This window comes from Pseudophryne corroboree, chromosome 2, assembly GCF_028390025.1.
Source record: "Pseudophryne corroboree isolate aPseCor3 chromosome 2, aPseCor3.hap2, whole genome shotgun sequence".
Taxonomy (NCBI): Eukaryota; Metazoa; Chordata; class Amphibia; order Anura; family Myobatrachidae; genus Pseudophryne; species Pseudophryne corroboree.
The window spans coordinates 822,266,816-822,291,679 of record NC_086445.1 but is presented as its reverse complement, the minus strand read 5'-3'; the positions used below and the strand labels follow the sequence as shown (position 1 = coordinate 822,291,679).

The following is a 24,864-nucleotide window of genomic DNA, read 5'->3' as shown; positions in this document are numbered from 1 at the left end:
ATGTGACATTATACAGATGTTTCCTTATACATCTATCAGTCTATCTCAATAACCCATGCAGCGGAAGATGCCAGTGGTCCTGTGTGCTTGAGCACCCAGGAGCCATGGAAAGATCCACATGATCCCATAGACCAGTGCGCAATCTCATCAACAGAAAAGTGCACAATTCTGCGTTTTCCTAGTGTCAGAAGCAGCTGGCTCAGAATCCTCCTCCTCCTCCTGCATCTCCTTCAGCTCCTCTTCAGTCTGATGCTGGGCGACAATCACCTGTACCTCCTCCTCTTGGATCTCCTCACCCCTGGTTCTCAGTCTAAAATACATGCTGTTGGAATGAAAACAAAGTATCTCTTTCTCTATCACACTGTCTCTCTCTCTCTATCTTTCTCTCACTCTCTCTAGCACAAATCTCTCCTCTCCATCCCAGTCTCCTTCTTAAACCTATCAAAGGTAAAATGACCAAGCTGAGACTTATATAGGGTCTATGAGGTACAACTCAGGAGACTTTCGGGTGCCAATGGGTGACTATCTTTAAAATTGTGCAACTCGCATTCCAGTTGGGATATTCTTGCGTGTTTCCCAGTATGATCCCTCACATGATGTCACATGCGAGTTACATGGGCCCAGTGGCGTCAGAAGTGGGGTGCAGCCTGTATATGGGTGTCACCCACCAAGGTGTGACACCAAAGTGATGGCTCCTGATCAGTGACAGGAGCCAGGTGCTCTACCATAACATTACAGTGCAGCAGCCCGGTTCCTGCCACTGAACAGGAGCTGCCACTGCTGCTAGAGCACTCCCCGGGGCAGCCCGCTCCTCCCGGACCTCCAGCATGATGAAAATGGGGGCTGGGATGGCTAGCCATGCCCCTGTCCCACGAAGCCATGCCCCCATCCCATGAAACCATGCCCCTTTTTGTACCTGCCACACTGGGTCATAGGGACAGAGCGACACCTCTACATGGGCCCCAGAAATCTCGCACTCTATTACATTTGCGAGTTGGAGGACAAAGTTGCACCTATACAGTGTTCAAGTAGCTGCGAGTTTGATATCTCAAAACATCTCTCACCCTATTACATTTAGCACATTATCTACTAAACAATTTTATCAGGTTTATGCCTGGTCCAATTTTTGTGTTTTTGCTAAGAATTTCCAAATTGTGGGTAGTGTCAGAGCTTTTAAAAACATGAAGAAACAAACAAGTGCATGATTTTGATAAATTACTTCTTGTTTCTGTATAAATATTTTTAAATGTATAAAGCTTTGTATTGTTAAAGTGAAATAAGTCAAGTATATATTTAGGAATTAAGTCTTTATTGCCAATGCAAATGCAACTCTTATCAATATAAAATAAAAGCCTGCGATAACAATTAGAATCACCTGATATACTAATCCTTGTTGTTAGACAGAAGTACTTGTGGGGAAAAGGCCAGCGGTAACAAATAAGTGCAAAAGCTGCTCAATAATCTACTTCACTTAGTAACAAGAGCACATAGAATAGGTCTTATTGCTCTCTTGAGATGCACTCAGTGACATGTATTATGTAGTGAGGTTTCTAAGTAACCTGTGTTATTGATATAGTTACATTTGTGGATAATAAATCAATTTTAAATCCTTCTTGGAAACACTTTTACTTTATTTAACCATAAACAATTACAATAATTGCTGATCTTTAACTGTCTTATAGAAAGATTATTTTGTGTTATGTCTTTTTTTGTTACCAGGGAGTATAAGCATTTGATACCTTTAGTAGAAGTGACATAAAACAATCTGAAGCTTTTGTAAAGGTTTTAAAAATATATGGAGATAACCAGGCTGGTTATGATAAAACTGGCATGTGTGTGACCAGCTACAATAGGTTCAGTGGCATAGTGTGGTCAAATGGATTTTATAGTTCATAGCTCATCACTTGAAAATACAATTTTTAAAGGAGGATTTCACCTTAAGATAAATTTATTTTTTCTGATTTTACATGCCCTTCGAGAATTTTTTCTAAAAACAGTTTTTTCTTAATATTAAATACTCAGTAATATAGAAAGCAGAGATTCCTTCAATGAGTCATATACAGTAGCTTACATAATATTTGCACATATGTTTTTAAATCACAATGGTAGACCTGAGTACAAACAGTTTTTGAGGGCTTTTTATAATGATAATGACTATTCTAGACTCAAACATCTGAAAACATAACTGAAAAATTCAGAACTAGCCAAAGAGCTTAGAAAGTACAGTAAAATAGTCATACTATAGGAGATGTAGATAAATGGGATGCATTCATGTGACTGACGCTCGGGATCCCAGCGGTCACCATGCTGATGCCGGAATCCCGAGCGATTACTATGCCGCATGATGAAATGCCAACACACAGGGTCTATTCCCACTTGTGGGTGTCTATGACACCCAAGAATAGAACCTGTGGCAAGCACAGTGAGCCACAGAGCCCGCATGGGGTTCAGTTGCGCTGGCCCCTTGCCGGCATTCTGCTGCCGGGATCCCGCAATCAGTATGCTGACTGCCAGGATCCCGGCCGCCGGCAAACCATTACCAACCCAGATAAACAACAATATTTGTATAACTTGCTTACCTGTATAGGTAGGTGACAGGGACACACAACACTGAGCCTTTGTTTTATTTTTAGGAAACAGTGCTCAACAGGGGTCAACTCAAAGACACCTCTATGGTCTATAGTGTAGGAGTGAGCCAGAAGGATGTTTGTAATTTATTACAATGATAGAAAAGGATTTGAAGAAATATTTTACCAATAAATAAGTCAAAGACCAATCACTTTCTAAAATATCAAACTCTTAAAAGAACAGGTTCTGAATAATACGCAGTGATATAAACTGCTAAAACTCTTTAGGATAATTATACTTTACATGTTCCCACTACAGATGTAGCCACGCTCATCTTGGCTTCTCTGCTGCGCCTAGGTTCACCATGGCTTATTAGCATAAGACTTGAATCTATTGTTCTCAGATGCAATACAATACAGAGAGAACAATACAGCAGGGGATTAAGTAATTACAGCAGGGGATTAAGTGTGACTGCCCTGGCTCAATTAATCCTATTAAAGGCAAAAATGAAGAGTGCTCCATCTCTACATGGATTATTTAACAGAAATAAGGCAAATTGTATTTTAAACAAAACAGCACTAGAACTTCACAAATTGATTCCAAAATAATGTACCACCAACTTGTAGCGATTTCCTCCCAATAATATTATCTGGCCTAAGTATAGAGTACCATGACCTCACTTTTTTTATTCCAAACCCCAAAGGTAAATGCAAAACCTAAATATTAAACCCTAAGCCTAAGTCAACCCAATATCCAATCAACACATACACTCACTAAAATTACTCAACTTATACTTTTAAAATAATATGATGATAAAGCAAAAATAAGTAATGGATAAACTCATTAACCTATGACAAATACTTAGTTGGTGCACTTGCATACAGTATATGCTGGACTTTGGTATTATTAAGCTGAAATGACAGTTATAACTCTTCTTATATAAGTCACAACTGGATTTGCAAAGAAAGATAGTTTTGCTCCTCTTTACTGAAATTAAACTTAATGTGGCAATCACTGACAGTCTGATCCACATTTACTGTAGTATAGTGAGTGACAAATAATGTACCTTACTATAAATCTTTTTCTCTCTCTCTCTTTTTATATATGCATTTTATCTGTGTGTGGCAAGCACTTAGAATTCACATAGCAGTGTGCAAGCTTTTTCAGAGCATGTACTGTATGGCTATAACTTACTGCAAGTCTTCTCTATGTGCAGTAAGCATTTGAATATACACAATAATACACAAGCGATTTCAGAGTGGTATGTATGTTCCTCACTGGAAGTCATTCTCTATCTGTGTTTGGCAAATATGTTCTGCTCACAAATATAATTAATATGAAGTTTTTTGTTAAAAATGTGTTTTATTAGAAATGGAAAATATGAAGATATAGTATTCATATGATATATATGGTCAAAATAAGCAACTCTGCCCATCTGAATATGGCCCTATAAATACATATTCTGTATTTCCATAGTAGATGTTCAAGTAGATATGTTATTAATAGAATATAAGGGTCATTTGTGTAGGATGTGGATGAGGCTTGTTTTTACCCATTTGTATTTTTAATGGTCTGTATAGACACAGGTGCATGTCACACCCCTAGCAGCATTCAAACACAGCATGTACATGTGAGTGATCATTGCAGCTTTGTGGGAGTCAAGGACTCCACTAATAAGAGTCCTACCAGCCCGGAATATAGATGATCTGTGTGTATTTTGAATATATATTGCCATGAATCAGAGCCATAGTGCAGAAACTGGAAGTATAGTTTTGTGATATTGATACAGCACATTTCAGCCAGTTTCTTTTGTTCCAATAATTTATAAATGATGCACATGTACAGTACAGTATGTGCCATATTTGTGTTTTGCCTGTTATTTGAATAAACTCTTAGGTTACTCTTCAGTAAAGTGAGTTAAAATGAATGTAAAATAAAATCCACACATGAATTCAGATCTGAAGCTGGCAATTATCTGACCAAACAACAGAAAATCACATGTATCAAGTTTATTGATTAATTCATAGAGAGCATAGCACTATTTGCAGTATGTGATTTATTTGCTTCAGGCTATTTATACAAAACACCATGATCCAATATTAAATGTATCCAAAGATAACTGTCAATTATGGAAAGCAAACATTTTCTCTGACACTTTTTACTATAGTTTTCTTGAATTACTTTAGATATCTGTTAACAGTTTTTTTTTATGATTGTGAAATACTAAAAAAATACTAAAAAAGTATACCAAGAAATGAAACTTTAAATAATATCAGTTTATGTTTTTTTCTTTATCTTGGATCCATTAGCTAATATGGTCCTCAGAGTATATTAGCCTTTTTGTCTCGATGGCTGGAGCATCTTCTGATCCCTCCCCAGCAGTCTTCACTCACCTCCCCTTTCTGCTATTAAACCGGCATAGTGGCCAAGCGTGCACAGTATACCAGTCACCAATAAAGGGATAATGACTGTGATTGGGGCATTCTCCAATCACAGTCATTGCCTAAGCAGTTAGCTTTTTTCAACATACTTGAAATGTTGTTTTTTCATTGCCACAACATGCGTCAGTTATAAATTATGCATTTCTGTATTCCACTACTGTCATTAATAAACAAGCCCCTTAGAGCAGTGGTTCCCAACCTTTTTTGAATTTCGGCACCGCAGACTATCTGCGCTTTTTCATGGCACCCGAAGGATAAAAGTTTATTATTGATATATTTGGAAAAACAAATAAATTAATTTAAATAAATTATGCTACCTGTCATCCTTAGGGTCAGTGGGGTGGTATACAGTTGTGCTTCTGATTGTCCACATGTGTTATGTCCACTGGTTTTGCCTATCACTTTGATCATAAATAATTTGATTTGGTCCTGTACCATCAACCCAGGGCACTCCTGCAAGAACCTTGTGGCACCCCAGGCTGCCTATTCACTCAGTTTGGGAACCACTGCCTTAGAGTGTTTTCCTCCTCATACATAATGTAATGATGGACATACGGAAAATAGGGAACCTTGCAGAGATACAGTATGAATCTGCACCTTGGACTCATCTCTATTGTTATTGTATTAACTAACTCTGTGAAATTAATGACTAGCATATCAAGAAAATGTTTTGGCTAGCATTTTTGGTTAGGTAAAGAACACGAACAGTAATAGAATACTCAATAATATAAATATCAAGGTCTTATTGACTTAAAGAGGTAGGTCTTCAATAAACATGGATCTCCCTGTTATAGGTATATTAAAGTACTATGTTTAGGCTTCTAATATGCTCTAAGGCTATTTAATAAGCACACTACTGTGATGCCAGCTAACCTGATCCCCTTTGACAATAGTGGGCATATGCATTTTATTTATAGATGGTATGCCTTATTCTAATGTACAATGAAGCGACTTTATCAAGCATAACCTAGACATAGGTACTCACAATGGGGCATTTATACATCTCCTATATTTGGCTAGGGTGTGGTATTGAAAGTCGATAGTAACTAGGTCGACAATGTCTAGGTCGACCACTATTGGTCGACAGTAACTAGGTCGACAGGGTGTCTATGTCGACATGTTCTAGGTCGACAGGTCAAAAGGTCAATATGTCGACCTTTTGACCTGTCGGCCTAGAACATGTTGACCTAGACACCCTGTCAACCTAGACACCCTGTCGACCTAGTTACTGTTGACCAATAGTGGTCAACCTAGACATTGTCGACCTAGTTACTGTCAACTTTCCATCCGGATCCCATTGGCTATGCCCCCTATTAATACAAGGGCTCAAAAATCTCATGCAGTCTTGGCTGCTTCATATATAGACAATTGTGCATGGAGAAAGAGACATAATTTTCACTGCATAGTAACGGTACAATTTTCATAAATTCCCATTGAAGTCACTAAGTCTTACTAAAATGAATTGCTCAAAAACACAAATCAACATTTACTTTTCTGTTCTCGTTTGCACTAGACCAGTGGTTCCCAAATGCGGTTTTCAAGCCACCCAACAGTCCAGTTTTTAGGGATATTCCTACTTGTGCACAGATGATATAATTAAACTGATTAAGGTATTAAGTTACCTGTGCTTAAGCATGGATATCCTTAAAACCTGGATTGTTGGGGTGCCTTGAGGACCACGCTAGGGAAACACTGCAATAGACAATTGAAAACTACTGCTATACTGTAGTTGTGGTTCTGCTTTGCATGTTTAGTGATATTAGCAAATGACCCTCATTGTATTTCACTTTTTTTAAATGGAAAATAAAGGCAGTTTGACATAAATATGGACAAAAGAAAATATAGCAATTTTCCCCAGTTAGAAAACTGACCTAAGTCACGGAGTAGGAGTAATATGAAAAACTTAGATTGTCTTGTTTTCTTTCAATAAACTGTATCAACTTAATGTACCTTGTCATTGTGCTAACTTCAGCTATAGTGATAAATTGGGAGTCTATACAGTTATCCAAAACACTGAGAAATACAGAAAGAAAGGTAAAGCATGTCAAATTAAATTTGAATTTTAAAAGGTGTGCTTTACACTTGTAACATGACATTTTACAAGCATTTATCCTCTTTTTTAAAGTTCTACTATGTTCTACGTACGTCAGGAAATAAATGCTACATGTGTCAAGTATATACATAGTCAGGATAACAATCAAGATAAAAACAGTGAAGCAGAATTATTCCAAATACCCCAACCATAACTGTGTTATACTATTCATTGCTTGACATTAGAAAGTAAATAAAAGCAGATTGAGTGTTGGGAATTTATATTATATTATATTTTGTATTTATTTACTTATTTAAAGTACAAGATATCACAGGAGATGCATAATATACACAAAGTACTGTTTAGTTCACAGTTTTCCTTATCATGTGTATTAGGGGATTATGGCTTCACTTGTCCACAAGAAGTGGTAGTGGTAACAATGGGTAAATAAGCCCAGTTAAACCTTTTTGTTTTTTATTCATATATAAAATGTGTATAATGGAGACAATTTTAAAAATTGGTAAATTATGTTATTAATGCTGTGGAGTTCAACATTTTTGATCAATCCTTACATTGCTAAGTCTGGATTCTATTCTAAAATGCCAAAGGAATAGATAATTATCATAGGACCCTAGACAAAATGCTAATTTATATCCAAAGCTCCAACTTAATGCTGCCCACATGCACATCCTACTAAGGCACCCAAATTGTTACAGGTCTGTGTTTTTCAGCAATGGTTTACTGCATCAGAGTTGTTTGCCTCTGTTAGCTTTGTATAAAGGCCCTCATTCCGAGATGTTCGCTCGCTAGCTGCTTTTAGCAGCATTGCAAACGCTAGGCCACCGCCCTCTGGGAGTGTATCTTTGCTTAGCAGAATAGCGAATGAAAGATTAGCAGAACTGCTACTAAATAATTCCTTGCAGTTTCTGAGTAGCTCCAGACCTACTCCTAGACTGCGATCACCTCAGTCCGTTTAGTTCCTGGTTTGACGTCACAAACATGCCCTGCGTTCGGCCAGCCACTCCCCCGTTTCTCCAGCCACTCCTGCATTTTTCCGTGGCACGCCTGTGTTTTTTAGCACACTCCCGGAAAACGCTCAGTTACCTCCCAGAAACGCCCCTTTCCTGTCAATCACTCATCGATCAGCAGTGCGACTGAAAAGCGTCGCACAAACACCAGCAAATCTACAAAGTTTTGTGTTAAATAACTTAGCGCATGCACGCTGCGTACCATGCGCATGCGCATTTTCCACCTAATCGCTGCATTGCGAAAAACGGCAACGGTCGAACAACTCGGAATGACCACCAAAATTCGGAGCGAAGGTGTTCAATGCACAGACTCTCATTTTCTCATAGGTTTTCAGTGGCAAACGCAGGATTTGCATGGGGGGGTTTCCAGAACTGGGTGGAGCCAATCACGGGGGTAGGGACTGAGGTGACCCAGTATATGCTGGGTCCATAAAACTAGTGTGTCTGTGTGTGTGTGTATATATATGTATATATACATATCTACACATATATATACCGTATATACACATATATATATATATATATATATATATATGTATATTGTATATATATATATATATATATATATATATATATATACACGTACATATACATAGCATATTAAACATACATACATATATATATATATATATATATATATACATACAGTACACATATATATACACATGTATATATATCACATGTGTATGTGTGTGTTTATATGTATGTATGTATATACATGTGTATATATGTATGCACATGGATATATATATATATATATATACTATAATTAAAAGAAAGTAAACTTTTATTAAGCACGTACAAGTGCCACTAGGAAGACAGCAGGCTGCAGAGGATGCTAGACAGCCATTAATAATACTCATGCAGCAAAAGAAAAAAAAAATTTGGTGGAGGGGGGTTTCTGAGTGCTCGGACCCCCCCCCCCCCCTGGGTGCGCCACTGGTTTTCCATAGTGTAAGATCAAAGTATCACACTGGTGTCACTAGTATTTTGAAAAAGCCAGTGTAAAAGAGAAGAGAGTATATCAAAAGTACTCAGGCTTTTCTTTACATGCCGCCTAGTACCGGGTCCCGTCCGATGTATTGGTAATATCATGCCAATATAATGGGTTGCTACAGTATATGATAGGTAAACCAAACGTGGCACATCATCTAGTCAAAAATCCATGTACAGTAGGTCCAATTGTTTAGTATCTCACATTTTAATTAGTAAATGTGCACATTATCTCAGTGCTACAAAACAAGCTTTTAAATTCAAGCTAGTAGAGTGTCTTCGCACACTAAAACATATTTTCTGAAATGCAGTAACAAATAAAATAGTAGCTGTGGAAATAATTTTATGGATAAAATAAAAAATGAGAAAAAGTCAGAGGCTTGCAAAATTTAAGTAACAGAAGCATACATATTTAAGCACTGCATGAAGAGACATATCTTATTGCTTTTTCACTTTTCTTAAGAGATGTGCTTTCACCTATTGCCATGCTTAAATTGCCAAGACATAACAATAACTTCGATTTCCTTATTCTGATTGGAAAGTTGCAAACGTATATTACCTAACAAGATCCAGAAATTGAATTGAATCTGTGTTGCTAAGCCAGGTTGCGGCTGTAGACCCAGGAGTCGGTAGTTCAGTTTTCTTTGAGACTGAATGATATTTTCTTTCAAAAATGATGCATGCTATTCTAAGCAATAGCAGGAAGGATCTTTGCCAAAGCTTTAAATATGGAGTTAGGCAGGTTTTTACCATAGCCTGCTGGGAACTTGTTTACATTGCAGAATGATCATCTCTTAAGAACAGTAAAGTAGTGGAGATTTAGTTCATCCCTGGAGACTTTCAAATAAACTGTTCAGTGGACTGTGTACCTAAAGACCCCAACATTACGCCACTGCAAAAATAAAACATATTTAAATAGATTTTATGGCCAGTTGTATTGAATAATTCAGCACATATTTTTATCAAATATATGAAAGAAAAGGTATAGTGATTGCTGGTATTTTAATTGTAAAATTATGTGTAATTATAATAATTATCATTATTATTATTATCATTATTATTATTATTTTCATCATCATCATCATCATCATCATCATCAATATCAAAATGACCATCATAATTTGAATGTATGGTGCACCATAATATACTGTAGCCACCATTTCCAAGATAAAATATGTATATTTCTGAGATTGTGAAATTAATGTAACTACAAAGGAGCAAAGGAGTGTATTTAATAACATGGTACAAAATACCTTTCAGACATTAACATCAGACAAAACAAAGGAGATATTAGATTGCTTACTAAGAGTTACATTACAAACAAAAGGTTTTTGAGCAATACCATCATACAGGGTATACATAGGCAGGGATATACAGATGTACCTATGCTCATCTTTGCTGCGAATGCAGCATGCTGCATCATGCATGCTGCATGGTGTACCAGGCTGCTGACTATTCGGCTGCGAACTCATTCACATCCTGCAGATCACTTTCAATAAAGTGATTGCCGGCTGTGAATAGTTGCAGCCGAATAGTCGCAGCCTGGTACACCATGCAGCATGCCATGATGCAACATGCTGCATTGCAGTAAGATGAGGATGGCTACATCTGTAGATAGTGTCAATGTTGTTGCTATTGAGTTGATTCATACCAGGAACGGGATCGGTATGAAATACCTCCAATCAAAATCCCGACATTCAAAATTCCGACACCAATTGACCGATGGTCAAAATCCCGACAAGGTCAAAATACAGACATGGACAAAATACCGACATTTAAAATACCGACAAGGTCAAAATACCGACATGTAAAATGTTGACAGGTCAAAATACCGACACACGTTTTATTGTTGATTTTTGTGTGTATGTCGACATAAGTCAACATGGACACCATATAAAGTGTACCGCGTCCCCTCGCATGGCTCGCTGCGCTCGCCATCCTTCGGGCACCCTATTATGTTCCCCCTCCAGGTCCACTGGGATGGTAAAGTATGAACAAGTCGGTTTCAATAAAAAAAATCATGAAAAACTCATGTCGGTATTTTGACCTGTCGGCATTTTACTTGTCGGTATTTTGACCTTGTCGGTATTTTAAATGTCGGTATTTTGTCCATGTCGGGATTTTGACCTTGTCGGGATTTTGACCATCGGTCAATTGGTGTCGGGATTTTGAATGTCGGGATTTTGATTGGAGGTAAACTGACTGCATCCCCTAGGAACACTAGGAACATTGGCCCTCATTCCGAGTTGTTCGCTCGCTATCTGCTTTTAGCAGCAGTGCAAACGCTAAGCCGCCACCCTCTGGGAGTGTATCTTAGCTTAGCAGAAGTGCGAACGAAAGGATCGCAGCGCTGCTGCAAAAAAAGATTGTGCAGTTTCAGAGTAGCTGGAGACTTACTCCTACCTTGCGATCACTTCAGACTATTTAGTTCCTGTTTTGATGTCACAAACACGCCCTGCGTTCGGCCAGCCACTCCCCCGTTTACCCAGCCACTCCTGTATTATTATCTGGCACGCCTGCGTTTTTCAGCACACTCCCCGAAAACAGTCAGTTACCACCCAGAAACAAACACCCACTTCCTATCAATCACTCAACGATCAGCAGTGCGACTGAAAAGCGTCGCTAAACCTTGTGTAAAACTGCATCAGCTTTTGTGAAAGTACGTCGCGCGTGTGCAGTGCACACCATACGCATGCGCAGAAGTGCCAATATTTAGCCTGATCACTGTGCTGAGAACAACGGCAGCTAGCGATCAACTCGGAAAGACCCCCATTGTGCAAGCCTACTATACAATAAAGATTGCAGATAACTGTGCATTGATAATTAGATATAGTCATTTGTTGAGAGGCTTTTGCCATTTTTATATTCTTTAAGATGGTCTATATGGTACAAGTAAAGTCAGTACAGTTACAGTACATCCTCTCAAGTGTTTACCTCTTAAGTGAATGCAACTTTGCCCCATGACAACAATACCTTTAGTTATAGGTTGTTATAGGGCAACAAGATAGAGAAGTCAAAATAGTCTTACAACTGAGTCTCTTGAAGCAAATAATTCTGTCAAAGGTAGTTTAAAGACAGATCAAAGGGGTAACTTTAATAGTGCACATACTGTAGGGCAAGAAATTATTTTCTTTTCACATAAACTTCATAAGCTTTCCCATCCAAATAAATCCCCACTGTACAGTCCACACATATCCTCACATATTATCTCTTCCTTCACTTTCCCTTTCTCCTGACTCGGGTTCATCATTGCTGTGTGGCCATCTCATGCAGCCCACTAAGAACCTTTGCAATGTGGTGGACAATTATGCAATAGATAGCAATACTATCCTTGTGTATCAATGCCTATTTCCCTATAGATTGTAAGCATGAGAGCAGGGCCCTTCTACCTCTATGACTGTTTGTTAATACCCAGTTTTGTTTTTTCATTGTTTCCATTTGTAAAGCGCAATGGAATTTGCTGCATTATATAAGAAACTGTTAATAAATAAATACATTTGATAAATTTAAATACATTAGTAGACATTGAAATACATTATTATAAAACAGTATACCAGGTTTAAGTCACTCAGAGAATGCTCAACCACTTTGCACTTAGTCACTTCTTCTCGTCAATAAATGGGCCACACCCCCTTGTATATTTTTGTTTGTAACATTGTTTTAGTTCATCATGAATTGTAATCAATAAGGAACAAAATAACTTCAAATGAATATTATTAACAAGTTTGCATCCAAATCTTTTTTGCTTAATACTATCCCCTACACTGAACCATCAGTCCCCCCCCCCCCAAAAAAAAAAAAAAACTCTACCCATTTCTCCTTTGCTGTAGTTGGATATATCTTCAGCTATTTCTGAGTTCCCACCGATATTGGATGTGAATAGTGTTATGCAGTTGTTCATTTTAAACTAGAAGCTTTTATCTGCCTAGAGGAAGCTCAAACAAACATAAGTTTTTAAAGTTGGATTGGAAACATAGTTGCAGTGGAATATGAATCAGCAGGTGATCTAGAACTTGAAATACATCTTCGAAAGTGAAACTGCACAAATTGGATATGTCTTAGCTTCCTTACATTAAAGTGTCTCTTCCGCAGAGTATATTTTGAACATAAGATGAATAGCCACATTTTGCTATATTTTTATTATGCAGAGCTATTTTTTGTATACTCAAATGTGCCCAGTGTCTGGGAAGGAAATTGAAATCAATAAAGTGCAGAAGTCAGTGCAAAGTACACAAACTAAATTGCATTGAATGAAAGCAGAATAAAAATAGGTGCCAACAAAATGCAGAGGAGCAGTAACCTAGTAATGTATAGTACATAACACTAAAGCTGTTATATGAGTAAATTGCTTTTAGTAAGTAATGGTTTCAAAGCCAACAAAAATGTTTCACACAGTAAAAAGAGAAAAAAAAAGCTAGAAAAATATTTATTTAGCTTATACCCAACTTTTTTCTTAACTCCATGCGTCTAAGTCTTAAACTTCCTGTCATTATTTTAATTTGTTCTGTACCAGATAATGAGAAGTAATGTTTCAAATCTCATTGATGATGTTATGCTGTATTATGGGTCTAATTCAGTCCTGAACGCTACTGTTCATTTTCGCACAGCAGCCGAACTGCACATGCGCTGGGACCGCAGTGCGCCGGTGCATGCCAGACAGCAGATGGCCATCTTAGCCAAGCAATCACTGGGCGGTCGTAGGGCAGGCCGGCGGCATTGGGCCACCGTTTTGGGGGCACGGTATGGGCAATGCAGGCATGCCTGGACCATGGGGGAAGAGCCGCGGTGGCTTCGTGATGTCACACGCAGCCGCTGTGACCCAGACAGTGATGGGTAGCTCCCTGCCAGCGTGCAGGAGCTGCGCTGGTAGGGGAGATACTCATCAAGTACAAAAGCATTGCCGCTGTGCAATGCTTTTGTACTTGTGCGGGGGGAGGAAGGTAGGGCCTGACATGCGGGGCGGACTAGCCCTATGCTGGGCGTCCCCCCGCATGTCAGTGTAACTGATCGTCGATGTGCTAAATTTAGCACATCTATGATCAGGTCTGAATTAGGCCCTATGTTCAAACTAACGTTATTTTCTTCTGCTTTGGAATGCTGTGGAATGATAGGGTTTTAGAATGCTGAAACATTGTTGCAGCAAAGTTAAAACAAAAATGTCTGCATAAAGTATAGATTTACAGATATTCAAAACAGTGGACCCTATTCATGAAGTGGGCGCATGCTTAGGGCCCATCCTGTGCCCGCATTTACTGCGTGTGCTCCGCAATAAATGTGAACATCTCTGCCAGTCAATCAGACAGAGGCAATCATGGGGCAGGAGGGAAGTGGCAATTCTCCATTTCCTAGGCGGAGACAGAGCGTTACGGGGGTGGTGTCAGGGAAACGGGGTTGGTGGTAGTCGAACGGGGGCGTGGGCATGATTGGGGCAGCTGTGCGACATCACATGCAGCCGCTCCGATCAAAAAGATGGTGGTGGCCCCTCTGCTGCTGCAGCTAGGTTGCGCCAGCAGGAGGCTTCCCTACTTTATGTGATCATGCTGAAATTGTGGTGCGACCGAAATTTCAGTGTAGTCGCAGAGGGGGGGGGGGGCTGTGGCGGTGGTTAGCATGCTCTACATGTCTAATTTTTTGTAATTTGTCATGTATTGTAATGTCTGTGGGTCTCAATACCATGGAATCTGTGTGCCTCCATATAAGTTGGCTCATGGAGGTAATGCTGTCGACACCATGTAGTACTTATTAGTACAGTGAGCTACTTAACGGGCCTGTTTATAATTATGTTTGACAGGACCATTGAATTGAATGAGAGGTAGATAATGGTGAAGGTGGAAGTGATGCCCGATTGGTAACATACTAGCCTTGTATATGGTTTTAATGCTTTAGTGATATAATTATTGTGACTAGGCTAAGCTGCATACTATGTGCTGTGATGTTTAAGCTTTGAACCTTATACAGTTTTGAAAGCACTATAACTAGCGCAAATCTCGGGAGAATGGCGGAAGCAGCGCTGGGAGCTCTGATGATTGGGCGGAAGTGACGCCAGGATCGCCCCCGGCCGGCGCTGCTGAGCTAAATGGTTTGGGTTCCTCAGCGCTGACGCTTCTCCATTACAGGAACAATACTGGTTAGTACCTGAGCCATGTACTGATATTTTGATAGCCTTTGAGTGTATTTGCAAAGTATATGATATTAATCCTTTATGGTGGGACATGCAGCTTCCGGTGACGTCACCCGCGTCCGGAAATGAGCCAATTAGTACAGGTATAAAGATTTCTGGTATTCTGGTGGGAGATGTTTGTTGGAGTGGTGGCCGGACTCTGGATATGTAGTAAGAAGTCTTCACAAAGGCCATCAATGGTGGTCGAAATGTCGACCACAGGCAAATAAAATTTGGTGAACTTTTTGGCTCTATTAAACTAGTCTGGTGAGTGCACTTCATCCATTTATATATATAATTATATATATATATATATATATATATATATATATATATATACACGTTTCATTATGGTAGTTTAAGCAATAAACTAATTGATACTGTTCTTTTATAGATACTGTAGACCTACTAACTGTAATTATACAGTGCCCTCCAGATACCTTATTGGCCATGAATTGGAAATGAAGGAGATTTAAAGGTTTGCTAACTATGGGGGTAATTCCAAGTTGATCGCAGCAGAACATTTTTTAGCAGTTGGGCAAAACCATGTGCACTGCAGGGGAGGCAGATATAACATGTGCAGAAAGAGTTAGATTTGGGTGGGATATTTTATTTCTGTGCAGGGTAAATACTGGCTGCTTTATTTTTACACTGCAAATTAGATTGCAGATTGAACACACCCCACCCAAATCTAACTCTCTCTGCACATGTTATATCTGCCTCCCCTGCAGTGCACATGGTTTTGCCCAATTGCTAACAAAAATCCTGCTGCAATCAACTTGGAATTACCCCCTATATAGTTTCACTTTCTCAGCTAAAAAATTCATCACACACGTACAGTAGGTTAGAAACAATCTTTAGGTTATTTTTTATCAACAAAGAAAAAAAATCAATATTTAATTTAAGATTTATTTCAACTAATACTTTGTTTAATGTCATGTCCAAAGGCTGCTACTGTATTTATTAATTATCATTTATAAATCTAATTACAATTTTATTACATTAAGCTGTACAGAGAACTTACCGCAGCCCCTGTGACTGTTGAGCTATATTCTAAATTCCATAACTCACACAAACACACATTATAGGTTTCAATGGCGGAACTTGTGAGTGGTGGGCCCAGGTGCACCCCAACCTAAGTTAACAATATGACACATGACAGTGGGTGACCGGGAGAGGTAGAGGATGAAGGTAGAAGGAGGAAGAGGAAGAGGTTGACATAGAGAGGCAGAGGGTGACAACAGAAGGCAAGGGGAAGCAGACGGTGACAGCAGAGTGCAGGGGAAGGCAGAGGGTGACAGGGGGATGCAGTCGGTGACATGAAGAGACAGCATGTGACAGAGGTACAAGCAGTGGCATCACAAGGCAGGTGCAGGGGGTGTGGCACGCACCCGGGTATTATGCCTAGAAGGGATGACACCAATCTGTGGGCTCCTCCACAGTGACAGGAGCCATGTGCTGCAGTGTGAAATTCTGCTACAGAACCTGGCTCCTGTCATAACAGAGGAGCCGACATCACTGCAGACAGTCTCCGGGGGCAGCCCAGTACAGCCCAGCATCTCCGGAGATGCTGGGCATGCCCCTGTAGTGACGATCCATGAGGTCACCCACCCTTCCTTTGTGGCCATGCCCCTTTTTGCTGCAAGCGCACCTCATGCGCGCTGGCATATGAAGGGTGTGCACCAGGTGTCACCACACCCAGTGATGCTTCTGGGTACAAGCACAATATCCTGTGTGGTGTGGGGAACAGGGGGCAGGAACACAGCAGCCTCTGCTCTGTCTGTGACAGGAACCCCCACCCCTTGTGCCCTCAGTTTGGCACTCGGTCAGGCTGACACTAATTGTGAGCTGCCTTTAATTCACAGACAGCAGTGAATCAGAAAAAAATGTACAGTATCTGTTAATTAGAGGCAGTATGTGGCTGTGATCACCAGTGCTGAAAGGTGGCAGGAGCCCTCTATCAGTCTGGAACACACAAGGTCAGCCCTGCCTCCCTAAGGTAAGAAGCAGGTCCCTCAGTCAGTGGGCCCATCCTGCTCTCTGCATTGAGATGTTCATTCGACATTGCTCAAAACAGTCTTTGGGGGGTCCAGGGTATAACTCATAGCTGGTCTGGGCAGCAATGGGCCCCTTTGTCCTCTGGGAAAATGGTGCAGTGCACCTGAAGCACCAATGGTAGGTACACCACTGATAGATTTCTTTTATTTTTTTGTGAGGCACCTTTCCCGAAGCATGGCGAGCGAAGCAAGCCATGCGAGGGGACACGGTGCACTAATTGGGGTTCCCCATCACTTTATGGAGAAAACGACACCAAAAAAAGTAACAAAACTCATGTCAACCTTTTTCCATGTCGACCAAAAACATGTCAACCTAATGACCATGTCGACCTAGTGACCCTGTCGACCTAATGCATGTAGAACAATAGTGGTCGACCTAAGTGTAGCCGACCTAACGACCCATACCCTTGCCAGAGAGGGGCGTTTTCATCAACATCTTGTCGATGTCCTTTCCTGCTCCGCTTTGGTAATGAGGAGAAACAGGAAGTGCTGTAGTGGCACGATTCGTGTTGCTATAATACATTTACCCAAAAATGTGTATACAAAAAGGGAACATGGATAAGAATATGGTATTTATTTTAATAACAGCAACTGCAGGGGTGCAAAATGTTGCTGTGTCTTATGAGTAGTGCTGAGCAGATAGGATGTTCCAGGAAAAATTAAAAACTAATAAAAATAATGTGCATTTATTTGGTACCTATACATGAAGACATTTTGTGTTGAGACATGAAATGTGGTCTTAGGGGTTAAAATGAATGCATTTGTGTATACTTGTAGTATCTAAACAGCCCTTGCCTTCTATTATAACTTGATTTTTTCAAATCCTTGACACATCTTGCACTAGAAAGATACATTATACGTGAGAAAGTGTATTTCCATGAGCAGTTCTAATAAATCAGGGCCACAGGGCCACATTTTCTGTTTGTACAGGATGAGCAGCAGCAGGATAAAGACTTTTTAACCCCCCCATACTGATATGGTATCATCTACATGGCCTCTAGTGCCTGACTTTAGCACATTGTGTCCCATACTCTCATTCTTTTCTGACAACTGGTTTCTACTAGTGATTAGTGTACTCTACACACTAGCTAGATGTAGACAACATGCAGGACCAGATCTGATAGGATTATAACTGCCTCTGCAGCAGGTACCATGGTTATAAAGTTAAAAGACTGGAGGGGTAAATTTACTAAGACGGGAGGTCTACAGTATTTAAAATGGGATGTTGCCCATAGCAACCAGTCAGATTCTACTTCTCATTTATGTAGCACCTTCTACAAGATAATACCTGTAATCTGATTGGTTTCTATGGGCAACATCCCATCTTAAATAGAACTCCTATTTTAGTAAATTTACCCCTGGCTATAAACATTAGTTATGCTCTCTTTGTCATGAATATTATTATTCTGTTTTATTTAATTAATGCCACCAATGTAATAATCAAGGTCAAACTAGTTAGAAATAAATATATATTTATACTCAGATTTTAAAAGATATTCATAAATATCCAAAACTGCAGTGTATAGTGCCTGGCCGCACCACCATGTCATCTTCTAATTTGGGATGTAAAGCCCAGAGGTCAAGCTAAGCAGACACAGTGGTAGAGGCAGGTCCTACACTCTGTATATTCTCTATACAGCACATAGTGTTTTCTTTTCATAGAAAACAAAGCAGCTTTTAAATATGTAAAGAGGATCCAGGTATGTCATTCATTTATAAAGATTTATTTTCTTAGATTAATTCACTATTTGGCATCACTAGAGTAAGAGAATATACCGTATATATGGTAAAGGGACATGTATTCAGATGTAGCATTAGTGGTGGACCGTGACAGAGTGCCCAAACCCTTTTTTGATGGTTACAGATGTATCCATATACACCTATCCTTATATTGCATCCAATAATCCTGTTTATTGCATCGTGGACTTTGCTACTTAGCTGCACTATACACTAATCCTAAGTAACTAATACACTATGAGGGTAATTCAGACTGCATCGCTGCAGCGGCAACGATCGCAGTCTGAATTACTTTGTGGAGTGCGCACACGCTGTGGCTGCACTGTGCGTGTACACTCCGGGAGCCCAGTGAGATGCTATTATCATCACACTGGCTGCGATCACATCTGCCTGATTGACAGGCAGAGGAGGTCACGGGGAGGGAGGGGGTGTGCCAACATTAGAACGCTGTTGGCGGGTCACAGTCCGGACAACAGCGGCGTGTCCGGACCGTTGGGGGGGGGGGGGGGGGCGGCCCACGTTGCCTGCGTGACATCACACACAGCCGCTGCGACCCAGAGCACAGTGTGTAGCTACCTGCTGCGCAGGTAGGGAGCTACCCGCCAGGTACAAAAGCATCGCCGCCATGCAATACTATTGTAACTGTGCGGGGTGAGGGGGGAGGGCCTGACATGCAGGTTGACTAGCCCTGTGCTGGGTGTCCCCCCGCATGTCAGAGTAAATGATCAGAGATGTGATAAATTTAGCACATCTACAATCAACTCTGAATTACCCCCTATAAGTGAACTACTGTAAGGTGCAGAGCTCAGGAAAAAGTAGCACAGTGATAGAAAAAGTATCAGGAAAAAGTAACAAAGCTGAGGAAAGTACATAATCCAAATGAAACAGGCGAAAGACAGTTCAGATAATGTACAAGTGATCCTAGCCATGCATCAATGTTCATAATCTGCAATTTTATACCAATTGCTTTGTGACAAAAAAGAGTCCTTAATACAGCATTTGTGAACTAAGATGCAGAATTTAGTAAAATTTAGCACAATGAAGTAAAAATTTAACAGGAAAAGTAGCAAAGATGAGGAAAATGTAAAAAAATTACGGAAAATGTATATAGCACAGGGATTGCTCCAGGGGGTCTCATGCCAAATGGCTCAAAAGGGACACTGCAAGTGTGTGAGGATGCGTCTGTATGTCTGCCACTGTTATCAATGGAGTTAAAACATTTTTAAAAAGTGTGGCACATGACCTGAAGATATTGTGCTACATCATGCTGTTGACTTATGGAATCATGACTGATTTTTTTTTTAAACCAGGAAGTACAGTAGATGGAAACCTGCGGTATATATGTGATAGATGGTCAAATCATTACATTTGCTGCTCATTGTGTATATCAAGACTTAGTAGCTAACCATTACAGAACAAATTTCATAATCAATTTATGACTATGGATGATGAGTAGGGAGCAGTACAACCACCATTTGATGACAATCTACCGGAAAGCATTATGCAAACACTGGCAATAAACAAGGCTAACTTATCACGCTCTCTAGCACTGCTTCCTTGCTGATGACATTGCAATGGAAGTGCTTATTTATTGGTCACAGTTGACGTTACAGCCAATATTAAGTGTCAGTTTGATCAATACCATTCCATAGAAAACTGTTTAAGACTATGGGGCAGATTTATCAAAGCTTGGAGAGAAGTAAAGTGGAGAGATATATAGGGGTCTACAGATGTGTCCTCTTGTAATTATGCACACTCCCGCTATCATATGCTATGCTGCAGCAAGCAAACACATCATGGGCAAGTATGTAAAAGGACACATCTGTATGTACTAAGCCTTGTACCAATCAGTATGTACCAATCATCTCCTAACTATCATGTTACAGGCTGTGTATGGAAAATGACAGTTAGTAGCTGACTGGTTGGTATATTATCTCTGCCCACTTTATCTTTCTCCTAGGTATAGCACATTGACTCCATCATAGCACCAACCAGCTCCTAACTGTCATTTTACAGGCTGTGTTTGAAAACTGACAGTTATGAGCTGATTGGTTGCTATTTTATCTCTTCACTTTATCTATAGTGGTTATAGTTTTTTGTGTTTGTGTTAAACAAATCTACAGATGAAGCAACGATCAACTTTGCCACCAAGCGTCTAATCCCTGGCAAAGCATGTGCGACTAGTGTGCCCACAGCTATGATGTGCATGTGCGTATGCAGTGCACAGCTATAGGAATGAATGGGCAGCATATCTAGTTGCAATACATACTAAGGAGAACCCAGGGCTCGGCGCAGCATGTGTGTCCGTGCGGCCGTTCCATGGGTAAGATGAGTGTGGCTACATCTATAGGTTGATAAAAAATAAAAATAAAAAGTACATGAATTAATACAAAACATACTCAACTCCTCTGTTCTCTTGTTCTGGGAAATGGGTATGTTCACCCTTTGTTACATTTCTGATGGGTCTGCTACACATTGAATGTACCTCAATGTTCAGAAAATAGAGTTCATACTGTAGCAAAAAACAACAACAATCTACTCCAATGAACTGAAACAAGAGTCATTATAATGGAAAGGTATAAAAAGGATTAGTGTTATGTGGAAATAAAACCACACACATTAGTAATGTGTTATCCAATGAATGATAGAAATCCATCTACTGCTGGCACTCCCACATTTACAGCTATTTAGGAATTATTTACTTGACCTGTTTAGATGCAATTTTTGTACCACTGTACAGTTAACAGAGCTGAATAACCATTGTGACATTCATGAGAACAGTGTGATGTTTTAGCTTATCTTTCTGTTTCTCTATGTCTTGCAGCTGATGGATGCACTGACTGGTCTGTGGATTACAAGAAATATCAGGTTTTGGTTGGTGAACCTGTTCGAATAAAATGTGCACTATTTTATGGATATATCAGAGCAAACTACACAATAGCGCAGAGTGCTGGACTCAGCTTGATGTGGTATAAAAGTACTGGGCCTGGAGATTTTGAAGAGCCGATTGCTTTTGATGGAATAAGGATGAGCAAAGAAGAAGACGCTATTTGGTTTCGGCCAACCGTGACAGAGGACAGTGGTCTTTATGCATGCGTCATAAGGTAAATATTTATATTTATCATATATCTGAGTTGCTGTAAGTGGTATGTCTATAATACTGTATATTATAAAGGTCATATCTACTTTCACACTAGTCCTTTAAAATATTCAGTGCAGATCTTTATATTTAAAGGGGCGGTACCTTCCCTTGTTTCTGTGCCAGTAATACCTGAACTATTCAGGCTACCACAAAGGTGGTGCAACTTTGTGTGCTGTTGGGATTGCCCTTAACTGCAACGCAGTGTCGGACTGGGGCATCTTGGGCCCACCGTGGGAATGCAGTGGTAGGGGCCCATGTTTAGGGGTGTGCCAGTCTGCAGAAGGGGTGTGGCTTGCCACTTTATTGATTTCACTAACCATTAGAGAGTGCAACGTCTGGGCCCCTTCATAAATATATACAGTAAATTCAGATGCTGCATGCATGATAATGTACCAGATTAATAACAGATTAATAACAGCATTGCATTGTGGAAAATAAACCATAATCCAGTATAAGGTAACATATGTATAATGTATAATTCAAGTGCACAGTCTAGAACCTGATCGTTAGAGCAGGAGGTGCTCCCCCCCCCCACCCCCCCAGGTCAGTGGGGCCCACCGGTGGTTTCCCCTGTACCCCTGTGGGCCAGTCCAAGCCTGCTACAATGTGATACTGCAAATGATATACAGTATGAAGCAGATGTGTGATGTAATTAGGTGCAAGCCCATTGGTATGCACAAGTATGCACTAATGTGCTCATCTCTGGTTTGTGGCTGTAAAAGAGGGGAAACACAAATACTGTAGCAACTGCAAACATACAGGTAAGAGCTTTTTACAGGAACATGTCTGAAACTGGGCATGGCTCATAAAAATGCTACCTATTCATCATAAAGTAGATTAATCAGATGTGATTTGGGCTATCCTTTGCTTTAAAATGATTGCCAGAAAAAAAAAATAGTGTTAGATTACTAAATATATTGTCCGCAAAGTAACCATTCATTGCTGCCAGCCAGCTAGCAATCCCAATTAGATACAGTAGTACAATGTAAATTAGCAGTACAGTCAACTTCCCTTCATTAATTTATAGTGTGCCACCCAGTCACTGTAATTAATCTATTTCCCAAGTTAAGTGCAAACTATTTCCATAAGCAGTTAATATGTTTATGTTCTAAATGGCTCTTTACATGTTCTCCAGCAAAATGGACTATCTTGATATACCTAATGTATACCTATGTAAATTTAGGGATGTGCGGTGAGCTAAATGGCTCAAGAGGCATTAGCTAGCACCAGAGCCAGATTTACATGAAATATATGAGCCAAAGGGTACATCTGGGCATTATACACAGGTGCAGCAGTATAAACTCCTGGAAATTTGGTATGTTTTAATCAGAGATGTGCGGAAAAGATAGGCAGGTGAGGCACTGCCTCACCTGCCACAGACTTTTTACTTCGGAGTTTTGGCTATAAAATGATTAGAATAATGCAAAGAAGATATTTCTAACATATTCTTTGTATTTTTCATATACTTTATACAGTCAAAACTCTGGCACAAACGTTAGTATGACAGGAAAAGCTCTGCCTCACCTACCTCACCCCACCGCACGTCACGTATCATGATCAGAGCCTTATCCATATTGCATTTATTACTGGTTTTTTTATTAAAAAATGTGCATCCTTATTTTGAATGCAGCTCATTCAATCAAACCAGTCATTTAATGCCATCATTCAGACCAACCCTGACTTTTTTTTACACTCTTCTATTAAGAGTATGGATTTGCATATAGGGGGTCATTCCAAGTTGATCGCTAGCTGCCGTTGTTCGCAGCACAGCGATCAGGCTAAAAAATGGCATTTCTGCGCATGTGTATGTACCGCAATGCGCACGCGTGACGTACTGGTACAAAGGCATTTGTTATTTTGCACAGGTTCTAGCGAAGTTTTCAGTCGCACTGACGGCCGCAAGAAGATTGACAGGAAGGGGGCGTTTCTGGGTGTCAACTGACCGTTTTCAGGGAGTGTTTGTAAAAAATGCAGGTGTGTCTGAAAAAACGCAGGTGTGGCTGGGCGTTCGCTGGGCGGGTGTATGACGTCAAAACCGGACATGAATTGGCTGAAGTGATCGCAAGCGCTGAGTAGGTTCAGAGCTACTATGAAACTGCACAAACTGTTTTTGCAGATCTCGCCTGCACATGCGTTCGTACTTCTGCTAAGCTAAAATACACTCCCCAGTGGGCGGTGGCATAGCGTTTGCATGGCTGCTAAAACTAGCTAGCGAGCGATCAACTCGGAATGACCCCCATATTCAGTGACATGTGGTCAGCGTAGGCAGGGCAGGCAGAGCCTCACCTGTCATACTGCAGTATACTCCAGAGTTTTGACTATAAAGATTATTATAATAATACAAAGAAGATATTTATACTGTATAAATATCATCTTTTTATTATTATAATCATTTTTATAATCAAAATGCACCAACAAACCATATACATATGTGTAAATGTGGCTCTGATAGTGGCCAGTACCTCCCCAGCCATTGACCTTATCATACCTCAATGCATATATTGACATATACTCCAACTTGTCATAGTGAAATATTACCTGCACTAATTCAATGACAGATGTACTGTTTGTGCTTATCTGTGATAATCAATACAAATCTATTTTTATAGTGTATTGTATTTAAAACTCATCCTAATCTTTACGGCATCCAGATGATAGATACTAGACAGTGTCTAGTTAGACAGTCAATAGATAGACACCACATGC

General features: G+C 39.9%; 1 protein-coding gene across 1 annotated transcript in view; it reads left to right on the top strand.

Annotated features, from left to right (window-relative positions):
* Positions 1 to 24,864, top strand: part of IL1RAPL1 (interleukin 1 receptor accessory protein like 1) — a 1,997,981-nt gene that overhangs the window by 919,574 nt on the left and 1,053,543 nt on the right. Inside the window, exon 3 of the mRNA XM_063955696.1 lies at positions 21,841 to 22,120. Within this exon, the coding sequence (XP_063811766.1) occupies positions 21,841 to 22,120 (280 nt within the window). The remainder of the gene's footprint in view (positions 1 to 21,840; positions 22,121 to 24,864) is intronic.